Source organism: Aquila chrysaetos, chromosome 25 (genome assembly GCF_900496995.4).
Source record: "Aquila chrysaetos chrysaetos chromosome 25, bAquChr1.4, whole genome shotgun sequence".
Taxonomy (NCBI): domain Eukaryota; kingdom Metazoa; phylum Chordata; class Aves; order Accipitriformes; family Accipitridae; genus Aquila; species Aquila chrysaetos.
In genome coordinates, this window is record NC_044028.1 from 18,526,735 (window position 1) to 18,553,909 (window position 27,175).

General features: G+C 57.4%; 1 protein-coding gene and 1 long non-coding RNA gene across 3 annotated transcripts in view; one reads left to right on the plus strand and one right to left on the minus strand.

Annotated features, from left to right (window-relative positions):
• LOC115335607 overlaps positions 1–8,928 on the minus strand; it is a 32,477-nt gene extending 23,549 nt beyond the window's left edge. The window contains exon 1 of the long non-coding RNA XR_003921472.1: positions 8,612–8,928. This is a non-coding gene — a long non-coding RNA (uncharacterized LOC115335607). The remainder of the gene's footprint in view (positions 1–8,611) is intronic.
• Positions 723–26,797, plus strand: PRR35 (proline rich 35). Of its 2 annotated transcripts, none has more exons than XM_030001560.1 (3): positions 723–1,317; positions 20,218–21,929; positions 22,978–26,797. In XM_030001560.1, exons 2-3 carry the CDS (start codon positions 20,308–20,310, stop codon positions 23,909–23,911), a joined length of 2,556 nt encoding a protein of 851 aa, XP_029857420.1. In that variant the 5' UTR covers positions 723–1,317; positions 20,218–20,307; the 3' UTR covers positions 23,912–26,797. The 2 variants fall into 2 exon arrangements, with proteins under 2 accessions (XP_029857420.1, XP_029857419.1); XM_030001559.1 differs by lacking the exon at positions 723–1,317 and adding an exon at positions 8,075–8,338.
• Positions 26,798–27,175: the final 378 nt, after the last annotated feature.

Sequence of the window (27,175 nt, forward strand, 5' to 3'; positions counted from 1 at the left end):
GGCAGGCTTGCTTGGCATGGAGGCCAAGTCACCCGCATGGCTGCTGGGAGCGCCGAGGCACAGTGCTGGGCTGACGATTCCTGTGCTGACCCAGAGATATCACTTGGGGTGTGCTTTCCTGGAGGAGCTCCAGCTGGGAATGCCCTACCCAAAACAGGAGACTGATATGCCCCACTTGGCTCCCAGCTGAGAGGCACAGAAGGTGAGCAGAGAAACAGGACTGGTGCTTTGCCGTGGGGAGCTGGTGGGATGGTGACAGTGGTACCAAGGGCTGAGAAGCCACCGGGTAAAATTGGGTGGAGAAGGCGGTGAAACAGGGATTTTTGCCCACAATCTGCAGCCCCTGCTCTGCACAACTAGGTGTGCACCCCAGCTGCTGGAGAGGCTGGAGATAGAGAAAAGGGACGAAACTTCTCTGTTCCTGCTGGGGAAACGTCCTCAAACCACTGGGGACATCTGGCAGGACTGTAGGTGCAGCAGCCTCCTGCCTGTCCTCACAGTCCCACCACGGTGGTGGCTGGGACACCTATGTGCCAGCAGCTCCCCACCTACACCCCTTTGCCTTGGATAGGTGAAGGGGGCTGCCCCGGTCCCAAGCACTGCACAGAGCTCCTCCTGGCCAGCACCCCACTCCAGGAGATGCCATCTTGGATGTTTTGCACCAGCACGGTGGCCCTGATGCCTCAGGACCTGGTCTCCAGGCGTGTTCGGGGAAGGATGGTTGGAAAGCCTTGGGAGCGCCCCATTCCTGCCCAGCCTGGCAGCAGCGGGGGCATTACTGGGGAAGGATGAATATTCTGCACTCAGAGAGCTGTAGATGGACGGCGGCATTTGGAAGCGAAGCCGTAGCCCCTCACCTGCTCGGCGGCGAGGCAGGCGCAGGATCAAGGCGAAGGCGCCTTCACATCTCGCTGGCCTTGAACAGCAGATGAAAGGGGGCCACTGGGAGCCAGGGATAACAAAAGGAGAGCGGGGAAAGTTCGGGTCAGGCAGGGATTTCTGGCTGGTGGGTTTTCCACTGAGAAATTCTCTCTGCCTCTTTCATGATGATGAAGATCCTTTTAATTTTTTTCTTCCCCCTTTCTCCTCTCCTTCTTCTTTTCCCCTTTCACCAGGCTGATAGCTGGGAGCCGCGGAGCATGTGATGCATCTTCCATATAGGGGCAGGAGCAAAGCAAGACCAACTGATGGACGCCCTAGGGCCAGACTTGCAGACAATATATAACCTACTGCATGATCTAAAACGCTTCCCACTTTCACAGAGTGAACATCAGGCAGAGCGGAGCCGCAGCGAGGGAAGAGGAGTCCTGCGTGCAGGTAAGTCCTCGTCGTCTCCTTCCCCAGGAGGCTGTCCCGGGGAGGGGGAAGGTGCGAGGGACCCACTCCGCTCCTGCCGGTGAGCGGCAGCGCCTGGCTGTTGTGCAGGCAGGAAGGACGGGGCAGTTATTAGTGTTATTAGTGGGGCTTTTTTAACCCTTTTCGGGGCCAGCGGTGCCCGTGCAAGTCAGAGTTCAGGATGGCGGTCGGGCATGTGGGAGATTGGGTCAGGCAGAGCCCAGCCTCAGCCCCTCTCCCTGCAAACACCACTGCTGTGAGCTGGAGAGGATCCCGAACCAGCCGCGGGTTCGTTTGCTCGTATTTCTTGCTGTCGACGTCTGCCTGGGCTGCAGGCAGTGCACGGCTCTTGCCTGGCTGCTCTGAGACATCTCCCACCCGGGCACCGTCCCGTCCCACCTGCCTGCATTGGGGCTCCCCTTGCCTTTTACAAAGGAGCAAAAAGAATTCTCAAACAACTTTAACAAGCACTTTTGCTCAGCCCGCTGCCTCCAGCGCCTGCCTGGCTGCCTTCACCTTCCTGTGCTGGAATCTCCTTTGCAAAGGAAACTGTTCCCAGCCGGGGCTGAACGGGGGACGTGGGCTGGAGGCAACGCGGCGGCAAAACGCAAAACAAAGCGCGCCGGGCGAGTGTCTGTGTGTGCGTGTGTCTGTGTGGGTATGTATGGGGGGGTCTATACAGCCCACCTGCTGCGGCTTTCCCTATACCATATACTTGTCCTCACAGTGGGGGAACAGAGTTCGTGCCTGACATAGTTTGTGTCCTGCTGAATGGAAAATAATCATAGCAACAGCTACGTGCTCTCCATGGCCACGCAGAGTTTATAGCAGGGTTGTTGGGGGTTTTTTTCTGGTTTTCTTTGGGGTATCAACTGTGTCTGACAGTGATGTGGGGACTGAAGAGCCCTGGCTGCGTTTGGGGCTGGCAACCTCCGTGAACTCCCAGACACTTGGGCAAGCTGTCGCGGACCAAGGCAAAACGGACAGCTGTAATTGTAAATGACTTACAGAGGGACAAAATCATTAAAATGTATGTTTGGGGGCATTTCTGCTTATACACCCCTAGCGAGTGCATAGATCATAAAATTGCTCTGTGTGTGCAAGGGGGAGACCAGGCTGCGGATGTTCCCTTGTTCTGTGCCTCAGTTTCCCCGTCTGTGCACTTCACCTTCCCCCGGTCCTGCCCGTCAGCCCCGTGCAGCGGTAGCGTTCGCTGTGGTCCCCCTGTGCATGTACAAAGGGGTCAGCCCAGGGAAGCAGCTTTTCATCGGGGCATCAGAATCTAGCAACACATCGTAACTGAGATTGTAATTAGATGAGGGGACTCAGAAAATCTGCAACGTTAAGTCAGAGGCACGTCTGCGAGCAGAGCCAGCTCTGCGGGGTGGCGTGGGTGGGAGAGCGACGGCTGCGTCCCCACCACACCGGACTGGGATGGGGGGAAGCCCAGGCAGCACCCTGCACCCTGCCCATGGACGCCAGGGCTCTGGGCATGGCTGGAGTTGCCGATCCTGAAGGCAATCGTGCGTGACCAAGTTGGGTTATGGACCCAAGGTCTGATGCCCCCATGACACACAGGGCCAGAGGTGTGCCCGGAGGGTTTGGCAGTGATGGGCAGGGAGCTGGGGGTCTGTGCTGGGCGACCTGCCATGCGGTCAATGATTTGGGCCAAACTCTCTCTCTGCTACCATAAGCTTTTCCTGGGCAAGGCGGGGAAAATCCGATTGCTCTCAATAGCTCAGCATCGCCAGGATTAGGCAGTGCAGGAAAAGCTGGCAGGGGCTCGGGGAGTCCCCTGCCCATGGCTTGGACCACATCCCTGGGAGAGGAGAGGACACCGGCCGGTGGCTGTGTCCCCTCGGCTCCAGGAAGGTGTCAGCTGATGGACCTTTGGAAACGCCTCGTGGTGGTAAATGCTCTCAGATTTGCCCCACTGAAATGAGGCAAATGCCCACCCCCCAGCTTTTTTGAGCCCACTCCTCTCCCCTGCCAAGCTGGTTGCACTCAGCTTCCCCACTGCAAAAATCCCAGCCACGAGCAGGGCACCGAGCCGTACCCCCTGGGCCAGGAGATGCAAGCATGGCGGGAGCAGAGCAAAATCAGGCGAAGGGGTAGCAAAGCAGGTACCACCGGCTGCCCCTGTCCCAGTGCCCGCTGGCAAAGCTGGAGGTGCCCAGCACTGTACGCTAGTGCCCAGCCAGAAGGAGAAGCAAAGATGTCAGGGATTTTTTTTCCCCTCATAAGATCAGATCATCCCCATCTCCCATTGCTTTTCTCCTCACCACTTTTCTCCTCTCTGACCCTTCCCAAATTTCAAATCTGGGACAAATTTCAGGGCACTTTTGGCCAAGCTGAAGCCTAAAGTCAGCCCTGCCCTTTCTCCCATCCCCTAGACTGGTTTTGGCTAGCAGTGTTGGTTTTAGTGACGGGGACCTGAATAGCACAAAGCATCCATGCCAGCTCTATCCCTACATATTCCCATTCTTGATAAGCACCATCTGCAGAAGGTTTTACCCCTGCAGTGCCTTGCCCTACACCAGGGATCGTACCCTGGGTTTCTCGGCGGCACCTACAGCCCCCACGCAGGTGCGAGGGTACCGCCTGTATGGGAACACCAGCCCTGCAGGGACCAGACCAAGTGCAGCTCCAGAGCTGAGAGCAGGACCTGTGTCCCTGGTCTCCTGCCAGGACCAGTGCTTGCTGTACCCGGAGATGCCCTCAGCTTGCTCTTCTCGTGCCGAGAGGTGGGCTTGCTTGCCCACCTTGGCGCTTGGACTGTCGTCTCTGTTCGCATCAGGCTTGGGCTCGTTGTTATTTACAATTATTATTATTACCAATCACAGAGGTGTGGGGCTGGCGGGTGGGTTGATGGACACAGAGGGCAGAGCCATTGCTGTTCCATAGATCCTCAGCACAGTGCTGCAGAGCTTGAGGGAAGCATCCTTCAGATCTGGGGAGAAAAGGGACCAACCCCATTTCCAACGTGCCGTTATCACAAGGAGCAAGCTGCAAGCCTGGCCAGAGGGAGCCGCAGACAGGGCAGGGATTGCAGAGGCATCTAATCTCTCTCTGGCGCGGGCTCCTTTCTGGGATGTGGGGAGGTTTCCTGGGCACGACATCAGCCGCCCCAGCCCAAACCCAGGGCGGGCACCGAGCCCGGCACTGGGAGCACTGGGAAGGGCTGGCAGAGGCAGCAGGGCTGGCACAGCTGTGTGGCTTTCAGAGATACTTGATCGATAGCTTCTTCCTAACACTCCCCCATTCCCCCAATCCCCACATGCATTTTTCATGCTAACCCCTCCTGGGCAAAGGCTGTCTACGCAGGAAAAGAAAAAGAAAAAAATACAAAACACAACAAACCACAACCAAAATCTACTTTTGTTTCTCTGGTCCCCGGAGGTTGTTTTAGTTTAAGGGCCAATCTATAGATTCAGGGCTGGGAATATCTTTGCTCCACGAACAAAGAGGCATGAAAAAGCTCCCCGGGGCTTTTCTTAAGCCTCTTCAGGTTGGCCCAGAGCTGGAAAAGGCTGGGCTCTGTACAGTGAGGCCAGATCTAATGATACAACACCGTCTGGGCAAGCTGGGGAGGCTGGAAATGGGAGCTGGGCTCCTCTGCAGCTCTTCTTGGGTTCACAACCCTCCCAAGATGTGCCGGGATGAAGTGGGTAGCAATGGGGGTCTGCAGCTGCCTCCCTGGGGTGCAAAGGGTCTCCGGGGCTCCTCATACAGTTGCAAGTTGATCTATGCACACAGAGCTGGGTCTGGGGTGATCCCAGGCCACTGCGGTTGGGAAGCCCAGTAGATCCCCGGGCTGGTCCTGCCTGGCCCCCCAGGAGAGAAGAGCTCAGATGAAGGTTTGGGTATTTCCCAGAATTAGGTAAAAACCTGCAGGGTTTGGGCAAAGGGCAATTTTTAGGGTGAATCCCCTTTCTCTGTCTCCTGTTGTCTGTGAGGGGTGTTCCCTTTTTGCTCCCCATTTTTGGGTGGTACCAATAAGACCCACGAGCTTCCCACATCCTGTGACTCTCCCTCTCGTCACCAGCACCAGCCCAGGCTGTGCAGGGATGCCGAGAGCCCTTGGCAGCTGCCTGCCTGCCAGTGTGTGTGTGCTGAAGGACCGATCCCCTGGGCGAGGGCTTGGTGCTTCCCGGGGTCCCTCTAGACCCACGGTCCCCACCGCACCCCCATCACACCACACCAGGCACGGGCTGCTTCAGCCCCATTACCTTGGGAGCACATCTGTGCCTGTGACACCCAGGCCAGACCCCTCTCCCGGGGGTTTTGCAGCAAGGAGATTCCAGCAGCATCACGTGCGCTGTCTGCATCCCAAAATTCCCATTATTTCCCTGTGCTGGGGCTGGAGCTGAAGGCACCGAGCCTGCACACAGCTCTCATCACCCCACAGCAGTTTTTCTGGTCTGTAAAGAGCCCAGCTGGTGTGGGCAGTGTGGGGGCAGCCAGAAAGCATCCTCCCCGCAGCCCTCCCACGCGCCTCCAGGGTCGAGGCATCAGGGCTGCGGCCATACCGAGATGGCTTGTCCGGGGTCCAGCGGACGGGAGCGCTTCCCTGCTCTGATGGTGAAAGGGCATGGGCCAGAAATAGAAGGGGGAGGAGGACGCCGTGACCTTTCCAGCAGCCGGTGATGAATAAAACTTTCCGGCTACCTGTAGGAAGGCGCAGGGCAGGCTCCGTTATCGTCTCATCAAAGGACGACGTCCCCTGCAAGCAGGACAGCGATTGCCGCAGTGCCCATGGGGATTCCTGGAATGAACCTGCCAGTGCCCAGCTCCTGCAGTTGTACAGCTCCAGACACACGGTGGGCTCCGGGTGCGGCCGGGAGCTCTCAGGATGCCCCTGGAGCTAAGCAGAGAGGGATGAGGGGATGGCGGCTGCCACCAGCATGAGCAGGAGGGCAGATCAGAGCCGTCTCCAGCTCCCCTGCCTGCTAACAGGCTCTTGGGGCTGCACCCCTTGGGACACCCCTCTGCCAGAGCCGGGGCAGTCCTGGGCTGGAGGGGATGGGACCCCCCCCATGCTCAGCCATGTGCACAGCGTGGGGGGGGGGTCTGGATCCGAGAGACCCCCAAAGACACACCTCAGCCGGGGTCCAGCCCTGCTCCCGTGCACAAGGGGACGCGCAGAGGCAGTAGGGAGTGTGGTGCTGCGGCCGTCCAGGGGGACAGGGGTGCAGCCTGTCCCCCCCACCCCAGGCACCCCACCAAATGGGTCCCCGCAGCCCCGCGGCAACAGACCTCAGAAGAAACCTGAGGGGGCTGCCGCCATCCCCTCCTCTTCCTCCCGCCGGGTGCGGGTGGCAGTGCCAGCACCCTGGGATGGAGCGAGTCAGGCGTGCCCCCCCCCCACCCCCGGCTGTCCCCCTGCTCGCTGACCCGGGCGGGGGGGGTGGCAGCCGGCTCCCCCCGACCTCCCCCCTCACAGATGGCATGGGCAGCCAGCACAGGTGGCCCTGCGCCACGGCAGATTGGGACTGGCTGCCTGCAATGCGCCCGGGAAGGGCTGCGTCCCCACCATGGCTTGGGGACAAGAGCAAAGCCAGGGCCCCCCCCCCGTAGCACAGGGGGTGCAGAGCCGAGGGGAGCAGGTCTTTGGGTCCCTGCACTGCCATGCCCGGTGCCAGATCCGGGACTTTGGCACTGGCACCAGAGTCCTGTAAAATACTAAACCAAGGATGCGGCCGGGTGACACGGAGCCGGTGGGTCAACAGCGAGGGGGGACGCACGGTCCCCTCACTTGGCCCCAAAGAGATGAGCTGGGCCAGAGCATCAGGCAGTTTTGGGAGGGTCCGATTTTAAGGAATTGCATTAAACAATGCCACGCAGGGTCAGCCCGACGCGGATGTCTTGATTGGATCCAGCACCTTGCAAGGGGTTTCAAGGCTACAGCTGCCCCTGGTCCTTCCAGCCAGGGCCAACGCTTAGGTGGGTACCAGGTACCAAAACTGGGTGGCCTGGGGCTCACTATTGTAGGAGAAAGGGACCTGCAAGGGGAGGAGACAGGGGCACCCACGGTCTGAATCACCCCCATCGGAAGCTTCTTTCTCTCTCCACAGATGATGGTGCTCAGCCCCACACAGGGATCTCAGGGCACGAGCTCCAGCGTGGGCATGGGGTGAGGATGATGGAATGAGCTCCAGGGTGGGCATGGGGTAGGGACGATGGCGGGGCTGTCCCAGCTCAAGGTGTCCATCACGTCATGCAAAGGGGGGGGGGCATCTTGCGCTGGAGATGTGGTGCAGGAGCTGTCAGGGCAAGGGTGGCGGCTGGAGCAGGTAAATGATTAATGCCGGAGAAAACCAGGCTGGCATCCTGCCCGTCACTCGTCAATAGGAAAAGTTGGAGGGGAATTTTCACATCTAACCTCCCCCTCCCACCTCTGCCTCCCCGCCGGGGGCAGAGGGCTGGAGCAAGGAGCCAGCCCCGAGCCATGCACGCACCCAGCCCCAAACCAGCCTCTTGCTGAGCACGTTCTCCTCCAGCCCAGCTGGTTTTGCTCCCAGCCTGCTCCGTCTGTGCACATTAAAGCTTTTTCTAGGTCTGAACTGCTTTTGGCAAGCCAGGCTCCTGTTGGCCTATCCCTCTCCCCATCACCCTCCCCATGGCTGGCTCCCCCCCATCCGCTCCCCGTCTGGCTCCCGCTCCCCCTCCCCGGTCGAAGCCCTGCCAGGGACATGGCAAATCAGCGAGAAGCCTGCGGGGCAAATCGGTACAAATGAGACCAAGCAAGAGGGTGGGGAGGGACGGCGAGGGGGGGGGAATGACTCCTGGGTTGGCTCTTCTGTTCCCGAGTTTGATGTTTCCTGCAAACAACCCTGTAAATGCTCAGGAGCGGCTTTGGAAGTCACCGGCCCCCCGCCTCGGCGGGGTTTGGGAACGCTGGGTCCCAGCCAGGGGGGACAGCCCTCACCCCGTTCCCCCATCCTCCCCGCAGCCTCCCGGCCCCCAGCAGGGACCCAGCTGGGACAGGAAAGGGGGCCGAGCTGTAAGTCCTGACATTTCAATCTGTTTCGGGGCTGGATGGGGTGGGCAGGGGGGAAGGCGCTGGGGGCGGCTGAGGGTCTTGCTGCAGGTCCGGGCAGGGCACAAAAACCCACCGAGGTCCTGGGCGGGGGAAACATTCCCCCTGTTAAAAGCTGCCTTCTCCCATCAGTTTTGCACTCTCCCCCCCAAAAAAAGGCCAGCCATCTTATGGTGCCCGGGCAAGCCCGGTGCCGTGCCGCAGGCAGGGGCTCAGCCGGGAGCCAGGAGCCAGTACCTGGATAGGGGATGTGCAAACTGTGGGAACGGGCAGAGAAACCGCTGGGTGCAGGGACGCGATCATTTCCAAGTGATGCTCTTTGATCCAAGTCGCCAGTCTCTTTGCAAGCCTTGTAACTCCTTCTTATTAAAGGCGCTCGGCACCAGGGAGGTCATATGGGGCCTTTCTGCTTGGGTTGCTCTCCTAATGACATGTCCGATTGCCTTCGCTGGGAATTTGCTCACGCGAGTCTCTGACAATAGAAAGTTTGTGGTGGATTTTTGGATGGTTTCCCCGCGACCGTGTGGTGGGTTGCAGAGGTCTGACTTTTCTTCCCACTGAAAAATGAAGCAATGTGTCAGGAAACAGCCTGGGCGGGCACAGAGCAAAGATTAATTTTAACGTATTAACCTCTCCATGTTCGTATAATAATCAAGAAGAGCAATGGTTTTCTGCAGGCTTGGAGATGTGATAAGTATTTGCAATTGCAAAAAAGAAATTCAAACAGAGGGGAAGGGTGAAATTTAACAGTAAGACAATATTATCTATAATTTTTTTTCTTCTAAATCCTTCTTAATGGAAGCGAAAACTAAACTGAGCTGCTGAATTGTTGGAGGAGGTTAGTTACCGAAATGCTTAATGGTGTCGACTAGGAATATACCTCCTCACACCACAGAATGTGTGTTTACAATAATTTTGGCAATTAAATCAAGAGGTCACGTAACAAGGAACGGTTCACAGCAGTCAGAGCCTTCTTAAAAATAAGGGCAAGGAAATCAGGTCAGTAAGTCCCAGATGTGTATCATGGTGGTGGCAAATCCTGGGACCTGGATGGAGAGAGGTTTTGGGCATCTGTCGGGCGCTGCCTGCACGGCTGCATGGGGTCTCCCCGCTCTTACCCCATCCCGCTCACCCATCTCCACGAGGAGGATTTGGGCTCCCCCCCCATGAAAATCTGGGATGGGAGGTTGTGGATGTGTCACCCCCTCATCCCCTTGGGTCTTCTCACCCTTTCCTGGAGGCCCCCAGGCATTTCAAGAGCTCTGCCTGACCCACGGGCAGATTGGGGGGCACCCAGGTTTGAAGGGGGGGGAGGCAGAAAGTCACCCCCCTTCCTCCACAGGCACCTCAGGGACTTTCACAGCGGCTGCTCCTGACATCGCTGGCCCGGCACCCGCCGGTGCTGCCGACGCATGGTGCCGGGCAGCCCAGGACTTGCAGAACGTGGCTGCACAGCCATTTTGCGTGGTCCTGCGGCACAGCACAGGTTAATGAGCTGCCTTCCCCACTTTATGCACCAGCTAATAACATCCCTGCGTAAAGTCCCCGTGGCTTTGCCTCAGGCCGTTATTACTCCTCCTGGTCATTCCTTGGCCAGTACAGACCTTGCTGGGTGATTTTGTGGCCAAGCGCTACCTGCCCGCTCAGCATCTCAGCGACATCCCTCGGCTCCCGTCCCTGTGCTGCAGCCCAAACACTGCTCTACCCTTTTTAGGCGGGGGGAAGGAGCTGGAAACAGAGGGAGCAAGACCACCAGGCAGCAGCATCCTGGGAGCTGCCTTGATCTGCATTTAAAAAAAAAAAAAAACCAACCAAACACCCTTATCAAGAAACAGGCAGAAGGCAGAGAGGTGTCCACTGCCTGCAGGTGAGCCGGCAGCATCGCAAATGTTCCTGCCTGAGACTAAATACATGTTTGGGGTGGGGGGAAATCTGCCTGCAAAGCGGCTGCAAAAAGAGTGCTGCCTGGCGTGCTCGAGGTCCCGGCTGGCCAGCCTCCTCCCAGGGCCGTGTCCCTCCGGCTTCCCTCCTCTCTGCTGGGAGAGTGCTATCCCCCAGGAAAAAAAACAAGAGTTTCTCTCCTGCAGACTTTGCAGGTCTCCCTGCCCACTAGCCCAGAGCCAGGGTGGTCCCATCCCTGCAAGAGGGCTTCTGGCTGGTTCAGCTCCTGCACCTTCACTGGAGTCGATCCCAACCATCTCTCCCACCCTGCAATTTCCCTGCTGTTCCCACACTCTCCCAGCCAGCAGCAAACCATTTCCCCTTTAGTTTTTTTATTTAGCAGGTGGAGTTGCTGCTGCTTATGTAAGGATGGAGAGGGAGAAGCAGGGGAGGTTCCTAACTGGGGCCGTTTTGAAATGGGTTTTACAACAGGCTGGATTTCATGGACGTGGTCACCAAACTGCACCGGTGCCACAGTCTGTACTGCATGCACTGCTGCCGGGTTGATGCATCAACCCCCCCCACCAGTTTAGTTTATCAGCTTTTACCTTAAATATACTCATTTCTTTGCAGGTGGCAGTTCCTTGGTGGCTGGTTAGACCTTGTTGTGATTTAAACATCTTCCTCATGGCTGCATCCTAAAATCGCTGGCTGGAGCCGGTGCCGGGAGCTCGCAGGCAGGAGCAGGGACGAGCCCGCATCCTCCCGGGTGTGGGCACAGCATTGCAACAGCCCCCTTTTCTAGGGGTGGTTGAAGTCACTGCCCCATCTTGGCCACGTTTTGGCTAAAAAGAGGCCTGTCCTCTAACCTAGGAGAGGGGGGATCTTTTAGGCATTGCCCTGGGACAGTCAGGATCCCAGCCAGGAAGAAGGAGGGGTGTACTCTGCCTGTGCCAAGGTCTGTCCCCCACAACCTGCGGTCCCCTCTCCTGCCCTGCCCTTCCCTGCCCACCCCTGCCCTCCCAGGCTGGCAGGAAGGTCCAGCAGGAGGGAGGGAGTGAATCAGTGTGTCTGCTAGCGGGTCCGTGTCCCGGGGATGCGCTGAGGAAGGCTCTTTGGCTGCATGGGGCGATCCCAAATGAGGGCTGGGTGGCTGCCACTGGCAGGGCTCTGCTTGGGAAGCCCCCGGGGATGCTGACCCATCTCAGAAACTCTCAAGAGGGTCAGCTGTCGGACAGCCAAGCAATCCCCCACGCACTGCTTGCTCCATCCCACGCTCTGCTGAGATACGCAGAGGTCCCTGCAGGGACGCGATGGCCCCTGGCTTGAGGTACCCTGTGGCACAAGCTCAGACCCATCAGGGAGCACCCAGGGTGGGCCAGCCTCATCTCAGTCGCTGGGAAGGCTGTGAAGCAAGTCCTCAAAGTCCTTTCCAGCCTCGAGAATGATGAGAAGGTGCCAGGGTGAGTTTACCGGGGCAAATCATGCTGGAGCAGCATGACTGCCTTCTGTGAGAAGATGACTGGCTGCCTGGATAAGGGGAGGGAAAGGGATGTTGTTTATGTGACCTTAACAGGACCCTTGACACGGTCTCCTGCAGTATCCTCATGGCCAAAGTGGAAACATGAGGACAAGGTGGGTCAAAAGCTGGCTGGACTGCCAGGCTCAACGGGTTGTGCTGAGCAATGCAAAGTGCAGCTCCTGGCTGGAGAAATGGGCTGGCAGTGACCCACTGGAGACCAGCAAAGCAAAGTGCAAAGTCCTGCATCTGGGATGGAGTAACCCTGTGAAGCAGGACACATCCAGGGCCAACCGGCTAAAAGACAGCTTTGCAGGAAGGGAGCCAAATCCATCACATGAGCAGAGCCAGAATGTTGTCTTCTGAGAGCTGGACCAAGAGAGGAGAGGATGGGAAAGACCCTGAAGAAAGCAGGATGCATTGAATGGGGACACGAAGACATGGATGGGGAAGGTTGAGGGAAGTACTTGTGATGTCCATATGAGGACATCCTCTCCTGTAGCACAGGCAATGAGGCAACTGAGGATACTGCAGTGGACACATAACAGGAGCAGAAGAGGGTTGGACTGCAAGGGAGGAGGTGGGCAGGCAGAGGAGGAGTGAAGGCTCCCTGGCCCTGTCCTCAAAGGAAATCAGGTGGATTTGAACTGGAATAAGGTGAATTTTCTTGTTGCAAAATGGAGACTGATTCAGTGGAGCAAGACATGTGAGCAGCTAGTACAAGCGCAGCAGGTATGTTGTGGGAGAGAGCTCAGGATGTGAGAAAGGTTATATCAAGACAGGAACCTTTGGCCACCTTTGGGGTGTCTTAGGAGACATGATAAGAGCTCTTCCTTCCTTTCCTATCATTCCCATCCCCAGCACAGTTAAGGAGTGTGAACTGTCCAAGGATAAATGGAAAGTGAAAAGGAGGAGAATGTTTTAAAGTATTGGTGCTGAGGAACTTGACTGCAGAGGTTTGGGAAAGTCATGGAGCCTTCTGGTGGGACAAGGGGTGTCAAAATGCACCTCGTTGTGCAACAGAACTCATTGCTTTGCAGGGGAGGTGACAGAGTGCACGGTGGCCATACCCAGCCTGGGAACCTGTGCTTGCAACAGGGCAGAAGAGATGACCTAATGGCTGTGTCCACATGGAGGACCCTCACGTGGATTGATCTGTGGTGGGAGGAAGAAGTGGATTTTGGGAAGCAGTGCAAAGCTGAGCCCCACATTGGCCTGCTCAGACTGCTGCCTGTGTGCTGCAGCACACGGGAGGAGACGGGCCCGGGTGACCAGGAGGAAGGGGCTTCTGGAGATGTGCCACCATCCCCAAAGTTCTGCCCAGTGGAAGGCTGAGAGGGCATCTCCCAGGGCAGTGGTCACAGGCAGTGGGACGCCATCCTGGGCTGTCAGACCAGCAAGAGAAGGAGAAACCTGTGAGTGGGGAAGAAACTTCAGAGGTCATAGAAACTGGAAGAAGTTATGGAAATTTTTCATAAGCAGCATATCATGTCCAGCATGAAGGTGACTACATCAAGCACCCTTCCAGCCCCTGGGAACAGGGAAGGTAACTCTGCGGTGCCATTTGGACCTCCAGGAGCCCTGCACATCACAGGCATGACACAAACTTTACCACGTAGGAGAGCTGGACTGTACCTTCCTATTCCAGCTGCATGCACTTCTCAAGCATCCCCCATTTCTCTCCAGATGTTCATCCTCTTCCCCTGCTCACCATGCCAGCCTTGGACACCATCTCCTCTGCATACCTTTGGGTGCCAGCCACACTGCTGACCCTCCTAGCTTGCACACGGTCACTTTCCCCTCTATCCAGCTGCACGTTTTCATTTGGAGACTGATGGCTTCACAGATTTGGTGGTCTGTTTGCCATTGAGCCACTGACTCCACGGCTGGGAGCCTGTGGTCTCCTGGGGCTCCATTAGCAGGTAGAAGTGGAGGTGGAGGAAGGCGTAGGAAACTCTTGTAGTGGGGCTCAGGCACAAGCTTGTGCGGGTGGTTGATATAATGTGGAGAGACAGTCTTACATCTCCTCACCAGGAGATGTACATCTCTTCCCCTGAAGGGCTTGCGGCAGGAAAGTCTGTGGTAGGAAAGCCTTTTGCGGTGAAGGACCCTCACATCTCTGGAGAGTAGGTAGCCTGGAGGCTGTGACGGCCTGATCTCATCTCTCAAGAAGCCTGTGAGTTGTGTTGTGTGTGTCACAGGCAGAAGACAATGACTCCAACCCATTGTCACTTGGTTGAACGCTTGCCACCACGTGTGCTTTTCATAGGATGCCGGTGTTGCCCCAGGGAGTCTTCAGGCTAACTGAGATTCAGGGAGAGACAGCTGCTTTTTTGGGATGGAGGCTAGAAGCAGAGGAGCTCAAGAGAGGTCGGAGACATAGAAACACCTCTTGAACAAGTGCACAGAAGGAAGATTTTGACACAAAATTAGGGAAGACTTGTACACATGAAGGTGCTGTGGCTCTGGCACACAGCAGGGAGTGGGTTCATCATCTGGCCTGAAGGACACGCCAAGGCTGGGCAGGTGATCCCAGACGGCCACCTCATGTCTGGGCTGGTGTTTGGGAAGGGCTACAGACTGGCTTTGGTTCTGCAGGTGGCCCTCACCAAAAGCTGCCTGGGAAGGGAACGTGAGCTTTTCTAATCCGAAACTCCAGATCCCTCCAAATGCTGGAAAACTAAAGGTTGGGAATCCAAATGCTATCAGATTTTTAGACCATGCCTCTGACTTTCGCTTGCCCCCGGGATGTGAAGCACATGGTTTGGTGACCCCCACACGTGGAGATGTGCAACTGGTGATGAAGAACCCTCCTGGCAGCAGAGTCACACTGAGCTATGGGACATGGGTCACAGCCTCTGGGCCTCACAGGCAAAGACATGGTAGGTAGGCAAACATGGAAGGATTGGCAGTTGGGGGCAGATGGGAAATGCCAGGCCTTTCTGAAGACATTATGTGGCTCTGGGAAGAGGTGAGATTTTGGTGCAACAATAGAGACCAAGCCAGAGGAAGGCACACTTTGAGATGGGAATAGTTCAAAGCCGCTGATGTAGGGACCCCCAAAGGTGGACGTAGCAGGACAGCCTCACAGACTCACTCTTGTACAGCACACAGCTGCCGTATGGGGTGAGGTTTGGGAGGTGCAGAGCTCCCAGGCCTCACCAGCCCAGGTTTTCTTCCTCTTGCCAAGTGCCTGCTGCTTTGCCATGGCCAATTGCCCTCGTCCCAGCCTCCAATAAATGCTTAAAAGCTTAAATCACACAACCCCAGGCTATGAAAACGAAAAGGGACCCGATATTCACTAATAGCCAAGCAGCCCCTGCGGCAAAAGCATGTAGCGTAGGGAAAGTGGTTTGCATTGATCGGTGGCTCCCCGCTGCCACCCGCTCCCCTCCCTGCAATGCCTGTGTGGCTGCTCCAGCCTCAGCACTGGCCAAAAAGGGATAAAACCCCACAGGAAGCACCAGAACAGGACAGTCTGGGTAATGGCAGGAAAGGGATGGTTTGTGGGGTTCGTGTGAGATCCCATAGAAAAGCCACCCTCCCCCCGGTCCCCACTGTACCATCCTGGCTAGCGCAGTCATCAGGGCAGCTTGCTCCCTGGGATGGCAATTGCTGCTGACAAATAGCAGTGCTGGGACCACACAGATTGGCATGATGCTGAGCCCCAAGAGCATGAGCTACCTGGACAGCCCAGAAGGAAACAGCTGGGTGGACACAGGGACAGGGAATAGTTGTCCCTGCATTTTGTGCTGGGTGTGCAGGGGACCGCAAATGAATTCCCACATGTGCAGGGTAGGACCAGCTCATGAGAGACCACGGGAACCCGCAGCTGCAGGACCATGTGCGACGCAGTAGGTTCATCCCAGCATCACTGAGTGGAGAACTTCAGCGGCTTTCTTGAGCCCCTTCCTCCATGCCATGTCCTACAGCCATCTGGGAAAGGTTGAGGGCAGCCAATTTCCATGGGAGCATTGCGGGTCCCTGGCAGCCTACACGCAGCGTTGAAGGACTCAGAGGACAGCGGCAAAGAAAGGAGGACATCATTTTGAGAGATGGGGTCTTTGTTCCAGCCAGAAAAGCTCTTGGGGGTCTGAAAAAGCTGATATCAGGAAAAGTTCACAGCGGCAGAGCCCCTCCAATGGGCGCAGAGTCTGCACAAGACCTGTCTTTGAACCAGACTGCTGCACTTCGACAGAGTCTTTTTGTCTCTCCCTCCCCTAAGCGGTGGGTGCAGCTATGCCTATGTATGGAGGGATAGAGCTGCAGTGCTGGTTTGTATTGATAGAGGAAACCTGGCAGCCCGAGCCCCCACCTGCAAAGAGCTGCCACAGACTGGGAGGAGGCTTAGGGAAGGGGAAGAGGTCTGGAAGGGTTTGGCCTTATGTCCAGCTTCAGCCTGGAAAGGAGACAGTGAAGCAGGGGTGTGATGATGAACCATGTGGCTGGAGGGTGGACAGGGACCATGGTTGCTGCCTCCGCTAGCCAAAGAGTTGGGGGACATCAAAAGAACTTGTGGGGACCAGCAGGCTTGGGAAGCCAAAGGAAGAAGCTCTACAAAGTGTGCCGGGAGCTCCCTGCTGCAGGATGCTTTGGGGACTAAACATTTCCACAGCTTCAAGAGAAGCCCAGGTAGATTCACGGCAGGGAGGGCCACTGACATGTGCTGCATGCAGCGGCACCCAGTCTGCTGTAGGGATGCGCTGTGATGGCTGAGGGGTTAGGAAAATTGGAGCAGTACCACAGATGCTTGCCCTACATCCTGGGCATCTGCTTTTGATTAGAGACATGGAGCTAGATGGACTCTTGATGTGATGCGGTTCAGCTGCCCCGATGGTTGCGTGTACTTCCCTGCATCCCTGTGTCTGCAGCTCAGGCTGGGACTGGGGATTTTTTACATACTGGAGCACCAGGGACTGTAGATCTCCTTCCTGGGCATCTCTCCCTTCTTCCTTCCCTTTGTCTCTCCCTCTCTTTCTTCTCCCCTTGCCGCTCCACTCCCTCCATCTGACCATGCCCCCCCTCCCCTCAGCAGTCCTGGGGAGGAGAGCAGGGATGCTGCAATTCCCAGGCACAGGTGCGCGGTCCCCGCCGCGCGCTGCCCCCAGGCACGGCCCCCACCGCCGCAGCTGACAGCCCACTGGAAATAATGTGTTGTGGCAGAGAGAGACTCAGCAGACCACGAAGATCTGCTGGTGCGGGAACTGCTCAGCAACCAGGAGCCGCAACGCCTGTCTCCCAGCTCCGCAGGGCCTGATCCGGCCCTGGGGATGCCTCCACTCCGCTAGAGCCTGCCTGGCTCACACACGGGGCACTTTCTCACCCTCTCCCCTTCTTTTTCTTTGCTTTTTCCTCTTCTCCTCCCTTGCTGTTCCTCTCTGCAGCATTAGGAAGGTGGAAGCAGCCAAGCTGCCTGTCCCCGCGCGGGACGGCTCCCTGCCATCTCCCACACCACCGGGCAACAAACAGCTTTCACAGCAGCATTGGAGGAGGAGGATCAGGTGTGCAGGAATGGAACAACCAGTTCCAGTCTCCCAGCAAAGATTTAATCTGCCTCTGGCATATAAACAGCAAATGTTTGTTCAACTGACCTGCAAACAGGCGTCGTGCATTGCAGCCGGGCCGAGGCACCCGGCTCCGCGCTCAGCTGCTCCGTGTTTCTTGCCCTCTAGCAGGGTGGGTGTACAGGGAGATAGGGCAGGGGACCAGGGCACAGCAACATCCAGGATGCTTGGGGCACCCCAGGCTCGGTGGCTGGAGCCAGGGAGCGATGCTCAGAGGGACCCCATCCTGCAGAGCTGCTGCTGCATCCCTTCTGCTCCCCTGAGCATCGCAGCGGGTGTGCAGAGCTCTCACGGCTCACAGGCGTGACGCACGCAGAAAGTGTCTGAGGGCTCAAGGACAAGCGTGTCCCTCTGGGCAGGCGGGCAGGCTGTCGCTCGTTGCGGTGAACCTGCAGGCAGGGGCCCCCGAGCTCTGCCTGCGCATCCCACTGCGATGGGAGAAATCAGCCTTGGCTGCTACAGGTCAGGTCTGCACTCCTGGAGCTCCCCTCAAAATCCCAGGGGACAGGGGTTCATTACAAGGGGACATTTTTGCCTATTTTCTGCAAGACCAGATCTTAGCGGCAGGGTCAGCTTCCAGCTCAACTGACACGTGGGTATGCAGAGGGCTGTCCCCAAACCCTGCCTGCGGCTCAGCCTGCCCCGCACGCTCCTGTGCCGCACTGGGGAAGCCACAGCACGGCTTGTTCCCTGTCCCCATCGCAGGCAGGAGATACTCTCTGCTGTTTGACAACAAACCTCGGGAAGAAAGTGGAAAGGGTCCTACGCAGGTAATTCCCTCTCCTGTCACGCAAATGCTCTCACCGTGCTCCCAGAGGAAGGTGCTGCCCCTTGGTGCCAGTGGTGAGGAGAGTGGGTAGCAGAGCATGGAGCATCTTTCAGCCCAGCACAGCCACCGCCTGGGCATGGACCTGGCAGTACTGTCCCCAGGGCCACCGCTCCTGCCGGGCACGTGGTATTTCAGATCAGTGACGTGTACTTGGAGCAGGGTGCTCAGGGGAGGAAGCATGGGGCTCTGAGGTGAGAAGCCAGCCCCAAGGACGTGGGCTCACCGAGGGGAGCCATCTGCAGCAGGCATGCAACCCAGCCCCAGGAGGTGGGGAGCATCGTAGGGCCACATGGCAACCTGCCTCCTGGTGTGGTGCTGCTGCCACCAGAGCCCCTTCCCTGCCCATCCCACTCTGATCCCAGCTCTTCGGCCCTGCTGTGCCCGTCCCCCCACCGGGAGCTGCAGTGCTCCCCCGCAGCCGCACAGGGAAGCCCCCCCAGGCCATGTGCAGAAGGATGCGGGCTACGACTGGGCTGGGCTGGGCTGGGCTGGGCAGGCTCCGGTCCGGTGGGGGGCAATGCCCGTTGCAGGGGCTGTCAGCTCCTTGAGCCACTGCCTGGACCTGCCCCTGGGCAGGTCCTCCTGGTCCTGGCTGCCCAAAGCTGCAGTGTGCCCCAGTGCACAGAGACGCGCTCTTTCCCTTCCCATCCTGCAAAACTCATCTCCTTCTCCCCAAAAGCCGGGGAGCAGATTGTTTTCCCAAGTGGCTCCGGTTGCCACATCAGTGGCAATCTGGAGATGCTGCTGCTTCCTTCTCCTTCCCAGGCTGTGCATCCCCACACTAGCCTGGCTGCAGGGTCTCCCGGGGCAGAGTTCTGCCCCAGGACCTGCCGCGTAGGGGAAGGATTTGGCCCTTGAGAAATGAGCCCCACCCATGCCAAATGAGCCCTCAAATTTGCTGCCCTCCCCAGGAGAAATGCACGGTTTTGTTCTGATGGGGAAGCCGGCAAGTCCCTCCAGGGCAAAGCTGGGTCTGGAGGGGGTGACGCAGGCGTGTGCATTGGTGTCGGGTGCCTTGTGACTGCAGGAGACTGCTGCTTGGCCATCTGTGGAGGAGCCCAATTTCATCAGCGTGGAGCCTCTGCAGATCTGGCTCCTCTGGGAGGCAAGGAGTCGGGGTGCTGTGCTCACTTGCCCGCTCCCAGGGCAGGCAGGGTGACAGGCTACAGGACAGGCATGACCCCACTGTCCCCAGGGAGGCTGCGGTGGGAAGCACACAAGGGCCAGTCCTGCGTCGGGGGGCTGCGGGGGATGTTTCCCAGACATTTCGATCTTGGGGAAGACACCTGGAAGTGGGCAGGTGTGTTTTAGCCTGGATTGTTTTTCCAGGCCGGATTACCCCTGTCCTGGCAGAGGACAGGGTCAGTCCCATGCAGCCAGGGAGGCAGGACCACCTTTCCAGCAGCAATGCCAGGTTAAAGGCAGTCGGTCCGCAGCCTCTCCCCATCCTGTCTGTCCATCTGACTGTCCTCTTTGCACCACGATTGCACATTCACGTGCAGGGTTGCAGGTATCTGCATTTAGCCCAGCTCTGCACCAGCTTTGGTGCATGAGCTTTGGAACATCTCAGTCGGCTCTGGCACTGCAGCACCCCAGGAGACGGCAAAGCCGTGCAGCTCCGTGCCCAGCACAGCGTTCAGGGCTGCGGACGGGTTTCTCTTTCATCTCCTGCCCTCAGCGGGGAAATGATCCCTGGGCTGGGCTGGGGCTGCCCCAGGGAGCCTCCAGCTGGGCAGGCAGGTCGCCTGGGCGCTTCAATGTCAGCTTGAGGTGGTTTAGCTTCAACGCCTTTAATAGTGTTTGTTTTCCTTTTCCTCTGAGGTGGTTTGACAAAAGAGGGTTAATAATGGGGCCAGCATGTATGAGAACACCAATAGGGTTTGAGCAAAAATTCCATCACTGGCCTGGGTTTAAATCCCAAACATGGGAGCTCCAGACTGAGGTCCCAGCAGCTCCACTCCCCGGGGGCCAGGAGGTGCCCACAGAGCAAAGCCATCTGCCCGGGGAGCTGCAGGCACAGCTCACCAGCTCCATGCTGTCCTTCTTCCAGGGCACACAGCGGTTCCTGGGGAGGTGTGGGAAGATTCACGTGCCGTGCCCCTCTGTTCCCACAAGGAGCCATCTCCAGGCACCTGCCACCATGTCCAAGGACGACGTGGGCTGCAAGCTGACCTCGGTCTACAAACACAAGGAGAGGAAGCCAAAAAAGCCTCACTACATCCCAAGGCCATGGGGCAAGCCATACAACTACAAATGTTTCCAGTGCCCCTTCACCTGCATGGAGAAGTCCCACCTCTACAACCACATGAAGTACAGCCTGTGCAAGAACTCCCTCTCCCTCCTCATCGAGTCCGACTGGCCCTACAAGAAGGGCAATCTGCTCCACCCGGAGCTGCGACTCCTGCATGCAACGGAGACCTCCCGCCTGCGCGGGCGGCGGGATGAGCAGGAGACCTGCGACTCCTCGGCCATGTCGGGAGGGTCAGTTAGGATCAAGCAGACCTCCGTCAGGGATAGCCATGAGGACAAGCCGATGTCAGGGGTGGAGATCCTGCCTGCTGAAGGGGCTGGTGAAGAAGGTGGCCCATTCCAAGAGGAGGAGGAGGATGTTGCTGGCCTGTTGAGGGAGATGGATGCGGGGGAGAAGAAAGAGAAAAATGAAGAGGCAGGTTGCCAAGGTGACCCAGCTGAACCAGAAGTGAACGCTTTGGTCTTTGGTTTCAAGAACAAGAGGGAAAAGCCTTGCAAGGAGGTAGAGCCCGACTTCATCATCACAGACGTCTTCTCCCTCAAGAACCACGTCATGAAAAGCAGGGAAATGGCCTCCCCAGACCTAGATGCTAAGCCAAAGCATTGCAAAGTGCCAAAGAAATGCCTGGCCAGCAGCGGGATCCTCATGGAGCAGTGGAAGCTGGTGGCAAATGGGCAAAGGAGGAACACATCTGAGGTCTCCCCACCTTGTACTGACAGCAACATCATCCCATGCTACCCGCCTCCAGCCTACAGTGACTACCACGAACCTCAGGGCCTCAACCTCTCACTGCTGGGTATTAATTACCCATTAAACCCCAGTGTCTTCTCCTACCTGAGCCCAACCATGGCCAACAGTGCTACAACTCACCCACACTTGGCTCAGCTGCCCTTCCTGGCCTCCACGGCCCAGCTGATGCATCCACATGCCTCCCACTTCCAGCCTCTGCAGAGCCCTGAGCGCTCAGCCTTCCTTCCCCGCTTCTACTACCCCTTGCTTTTCGAGCACACCTTCAGCTCCACTGAAAGCAAGATGTCGTCCAGTAAGCCAGAAGCCCAGCAGCTGGTGGGCTCTGTCATGCCCACAGCGCCCCAAGCCAAACCTCCCAGTGAGCCAACCAAACCAGGGCTGCTGAAGGTACCAGTTCTGAAGACAAGTTTTCCTTGGTCCAAAGGTGTCAGAGAGGAGCCAGCCTCCGAGCTCAGCCACCCTGCCATGCTGGGGCAGGAAGAAGAGGAGAAATGGCTGTCCCAAGAGAAGGAGAGCAACCCAGCTTTGGGCCTCAACAACCTACGCAAAAAGCCAGCCACTGACATCTACCAAAACATGGTGGGGATGAAGGACGGCACTTTTGCCCCCAGCAGCATCCGGAAGACAGAGTTACCGGTGGTGACCTGTCTGGAGACCAGCAGCCCTCCAGGCAGCTCTCTGAAGAGGAAGTTCACTGCCAATGGTCTGGACTTGATAGGACCCGAAAGACTGATGCCTGGAAAACTCAGCTACCAGAGCAGGTAAGGTGCCTGTGATCTCTCTGCCTCCTCCTCATATCTGGTTGGCCCTAAACACCATCTTCACACCCCATCGTATTACTGATCCCCCCACTTGCTTGTAAACCGTGAGATGAGTCTCCAAGGGCTGAGCACACTCCAGGCTGCTGGTCCATACCAATGCCCGCTCAGAGCAGGGCTTTCTGCCCTCCAACAGCAAAGGACCTGAATAGCCTTCAGATGCATCCAAGCACCTGGGCTACATCACCACTTGCTGTCCCTCACTTTCCCCTGTTTTATACAGAGCCAGAAGTGAGGTGGTGTCTGTGTGGTGTGGACCTGCATCCCCAAGCACCAGGAAATCTCCTCTTGGGTCCCCAGATATCCCAGGGTTGCTGGAACAATCATTGCCTATTTTTAAACACACACATTTGCATTCCTTTGATTTGCCTTCTGGTTTCAAAGCCCTGAGGGAGGGTCACGTTTCGAAACATTTCCCTTTACCTGGGGCTAGAAATGTGCACAGCTTCTTTTAACAAAATTTCAGTTCCTCCCCTGGTTGTGCAAGTCCAGCTGTGGCTCCAAGAAAAATGTCACTGTAAAACCACTGCTTTTGGCACCCGGAGGAGCTTTCTCTGGAGAAGCTCTCCATGGTTTTCCATCTCCACCTGCTTCTTCCCTGCTCTCAGGCTGGAGAGATCCCCTCCAACTGGGCCTTCAGGACTGTGGGATGGTCGTTTCCATCAACATTCTCCAGTGTTCCAAGAAGGAGAATCCAGGTTTGGCTAGTTGAGGTGGGATCACTTACCAGCCCCCGTCTCCCCAGACTGGTCTTGGTGGGTGTCATGAAATGGCCTGTGTCAGGGTCCATCCACCTCCTGGGAGAACAATTCCAGGAGCAGGTCCAGCCAGGGGTCTGCATGCTCAGACCAAAGTCCTCTCTGGAAGGGCCTCATGCTGGCAACAGACAGTGGAGGAACCCTGGCTGAATCTGGTAATGCTGGCCCTGGACATATGCCCAAGGATTTTCCTATCTCTTTCCCTACTGATTGTATCCACTTCTTCTCTGCAGTGGTTCAAGGGCCAACCCTGGCCACATCCCCAAGGCCCTGGACCACTGGCACACGGAGGTCCTCACAGGCCAGCCTGAGGAACCGGAGAGGGGCAATGACACTGAAGTTCTTCCCTCTGTGGGTGCTGGCCTAGACCACGGTCTCTGCAAGCAGAGCAGACCCCAAGAGACTTTTGCCACCATGATGGACTCTGAGGCCACAACCGTGCTTATTGGGGACCTGTCCAAAACCTTAGAAGAGTACCAAGAGGTGGAGAAGCAACTGTCTGATCTGGCAAAGGAGGACACCCCTGGGCAAAAAGAGCTGAGGGACCAGCTGGTCAAAATCCGAAGGGAGCTCTACCACATCCACCAGGCACTGGAGAAAGCCACCAAACCCCATGAGGGGCCTCTGGACCTCTCGGTGAAGAGATCCTCTGAAGGTCTGGAGAAGGTCCAGCAGGCCAAGAAGGAGCCCTGCAACATGAGCCTGGGAAGTGAGAAGCTCCATGGCAAAGACCAAGGGGCCCTCAACAAATGTACGGCCACCGGGGAGGCGGGAGATGGGGACGGGCTGCCAAACTGCCTCCTTGAGGCCGAGAACAAAACCATCGACCTGCTGATCAAGATGAGCCGCTCCGAGAGCCTCCGGGCATCCTCGTCCGAGGCCCACCTGGGCACTGTGATCAAGGCTGAGGTCCTGCCGCTCACCATGCCCCTGGAGCTCCGGCACGTGATGGAGCCCTACTACAGCCGTACCACCAAGTGCGAGGCAGACTCCAGCGTCCTGCTCTGCTCCGATGGCAGATCCAGCACCACCCAGGGCCCTCAGCTCCCAGTCACCACTGAGGATGGGCCCCTGGGCTGCCGGGCCATGCAGCGCTCCCTCTCCTGCAGCCTTCCCAGCGAGACAGACGCGGTGTGTGTCCACAGCCCTCTGCATGCCGACCCCTAAGTCCACCTTGCTCGAAAGCTCTTGGATCTCACTGACCACCTCATGCTTCACCTTCCTAGTGTCCCACCTCTCCGCTCTCCCTCTTCCCCATGGATGAAAGCTTAACGACTGCCTGGCTGGGGCCACGTTGAGTGGGGTCCCAGCTAGCTCCCCCAGCTGACTCCACAAGGTGTAAAAAAACAGTCCCTGTCCTACCCCAGTGTCAAGGATGGTGCTTCTGGGCTCTGCATGCTCCACAGCCTCAGCTCCCTGGTCCTGGAGCTCCCTTCGAAAGGGAAGTCACTGGCAGGTAAGAAAAGAAAACTGCCGAAAGCACCAAGCTTTCGGTAAAAGGCTAATCCAGCTGTCTCATCAGAGACACTCAGGGACTTTTGCAACCTAGCTCCCATGATCTGTGGACAGGGGAGGAACCACAGACAGGGTATCTGCAAGGCCAAGCTTTGGTCCAGCCATGGTTGTGCTCAGACTGTGGCTGTCACCTTGTACAGAGCAAAGACATGGTGGCTTCGCCCCACGGTGGCTTGAGAGTCACAGCAGGGATGCCCAGCTGGACTGACCCAGAGGCCAAGTACTTTCTGCACTGTGGAGGCAAGAACATCTTCCCAGCCACAATGACAAAACAACATGGGAGCCACCTTGCCACAGCTCCACACCTGGGTCATGAGCTCTCCTGCCAAGGGCATGTGCCACGTGTGGGGACTGCTGGGCTGTGGGGACTTGTTCCTGCCCACCGGTTCTCCAGTGTCCGGCTCCTTCTTTTGCCTTTACCCAGAAAGGACTTTCCCTCCCTCTGCTCTGATGGCCTCTCCCCATGCAGACATGATGCACATTCCTCACAAAGGCAGAGTACAGCTCCCATGAGCTCCTGCCCACTAGTCCCAATCCCCCAAATGATGACACGTGGGACAGCAAAATGGGTGAGACGATGCTGCCATGTACCCCACTGCTTGAGGGACCCTAAAAACAACTGCGAAGGGACAAGCTTGACCTATCCCAAGCTGGAACGATGCTGAGCGGTCACCCCTCAGCCAGACCACCAGAGAGCCACCCATCCGGGCAGGTGCCTGCTGGTTGTGGGATGAGTGCTGGCCTTCCCAAAAGGCCACCTTCTCCCCATGCTTGCTGGGGGCTCTTGCCTCTGTTGGGCAGGCTGGTACCCACCGCAGGGCAGTCACACCTCCCTGTCCCCTGCCACCCTGCTGAGCAGCATCTGCTCTGGCTCAGGACGTCCCCGTGCTTGGGCCAGGATTTCTTGGACTCCCTCCCACTGTGGCAGGTATAATGTGCTCTCCTCAGCCTGGAAAAGCCAGGTACCCTTTCCTCTCCCATCCACGCTCCCTGTTCAAGAGGTGGTGGGGTGTCCTGTTAGCACCCAGGGCCTTCACTGACTTGACCTGGTGGCTTGTTCTTTGCAATGAGAAGAGCTGGGATGCAGGGCAGAAGGGCAGGACAAAGAGGACAGCAAGCAAAGCCACACATAAGGACCAACACAGCAAGGAAGCTTTAGAAGCTGGCTCTTCTGTGGGCACAAAGTGGACAATCCTAATGCAGGTGGCTGAAGAAGGCAAGCCCGTACCTAGGACCTGGGACTCCCAAGTACTTTAATGGACCCAGACAACAGGAAGAGTTGACTCTTCTCACCTGATTGCTCTCTGGACAAAGCTTCCACCTCATTGAAGTGGTTTATTTCTCACTCAAGGACTTTGCTTAGGGCACACAGGCCTGTGGAGTTATTGGTCTCTTCTCTCTCTCGAAAAGTATGGGGCGGGGAGTGGCAATCAAAAGGACAGATGCTCAGCTCAGCACCATGGCCCTTTTGAGCCAGGTCCAGATCTTCCTGATGGGCCATGTCCTGCTGCTTCCCAGCACGGCCCTGGCCCCACAAGGCCCAAGTGAAGGTCATGAGATGCCACCAGAACAGACCTGAGTTTGGGTGCAGGATCCTTGATCCCAGAGCCCAGGGGAGGTGGCATTGGGCCTTCCTTTCTGGGTTTGAATAGTGCTGTCATCTTTGGATGCTGTAACACCATCAGCTTGCTCACATTACCATACCAAGCACCTTGCTCACATTACCCACTGCCAACAGCCTGCCAGTCTCTCTCCAGCCTCTTCTGCCACCCTGTGCCCCTCTGTCACCCACCCCTTCCCAGCTCCCTCGTTCACACAGTCCTGGCAGCCGCTGTCCCCCATGCCAGCACCTCCCTGTTCCTGTATCTCAGGGCTCCCTACTCTCCCCCACACCAGCTTCTCTGTGCATCTTTCATGCCAGGACCCTCATCCAGCGCACAGCAGGGCACCCACAGGCACAGCCAAGAAGTTGGAGCCCCATTTTCCCGTGACATCCTTCCCTGCCCACCCAGCCTTTACCTCCTCTGAGGAACAACAAGACGTGTAGGTCCCTCCGCCCATCCGGGAGCCCCATCTCCTCCCAGCCCCAAGGATCGCACTGTTTTTCTTAGCAGATCCCCATCTGAAATTGGGCACCTTGGAGGTCCAAGACAGCAGAGGGGTAGCTGAGCTCTGTGACCAGCAGCCCTGGGCTTCAGCAGAAGGTCTGTGCCCAGACCACCAGGCAGTGCTGCCTTTCACCCCTTTTTAGCTGAGATATTGCCTGCACACAAGTCACCTCTCCCTCCCCAGCCCCTGACTCCATCCTGCCACCCTGAGCTGGGATGCTGCCCTGCTCCGTGATGCCCACGCTGTGAGCTGGGCACATCTCCTGCGAGCGGAGCCGGTGCCAGCAGCCCTCGCCGCATTGCTCATGGTCTCTCTCGCCTCTGCAGAAAGCCGGGGGGGGGCAAGCGGGAGGAGGAGGCCGATCACACAGTATTTATTGTTCACAGTTTTACGAATGTACAAAACAAAAACCAAACCATTAAAGGGAAAACCTCGAATGGGAGTTGCTGCTGTCTGCTTTGTTCTCCTCTCCGGGAAGCCCTGCCTGCTCTGCCCAGATCCTGCAGCAGCCCCATGCCATGGTTTTCCATCACAGAGCCACGCACTCCCCGCATTTCGGAGGCTCAAGGTTAGCCACCAGCAGGATGTGGCCAGATGTTAATGCTGGCTGCATATGGTCAGTCTTTACATGGGTGGGTTTTGACTGTTTTCTTCTGCTGGATCAGCACTGGGACCCCAGTGGCTTGTCCCATGCTGGGGAGAGGGGCAGCCTGCTGTGTCTGAAGGCAGTCGTCAGGAGGAGAAATGCCCTCACAGGAGCCATGAGGGTCCTAATTCCTCCTGCAGAAGTCACTGCACACACACAGA

Excerpts from the sequence above, each read along its gene's own strand:
- PRR35 (XM_030001559.1), top strand. The coding sequence starts at position 8,114 with ATGACTCCTGGGTTGGCTCTTCTGTTCCCGAGTTTGATGTTTCCTGCA. Across the intron at positions 8,339-20,217 it reads ACAGGAAAGGGGGCCGAGCT|GGCACACAGCGGTTCCTGGG; the intron begins GTAAGTCCTGAC and ends TCCTTCTTCCAG. Across the intron at positions 21,930-22,977 it reads AAACTCAGCTACCAGAGCAG|TGGTTCAAGGGCCAACCCTG; the intron begins GTAAGGTGCCTG and ends TCTTCTCTGCAG.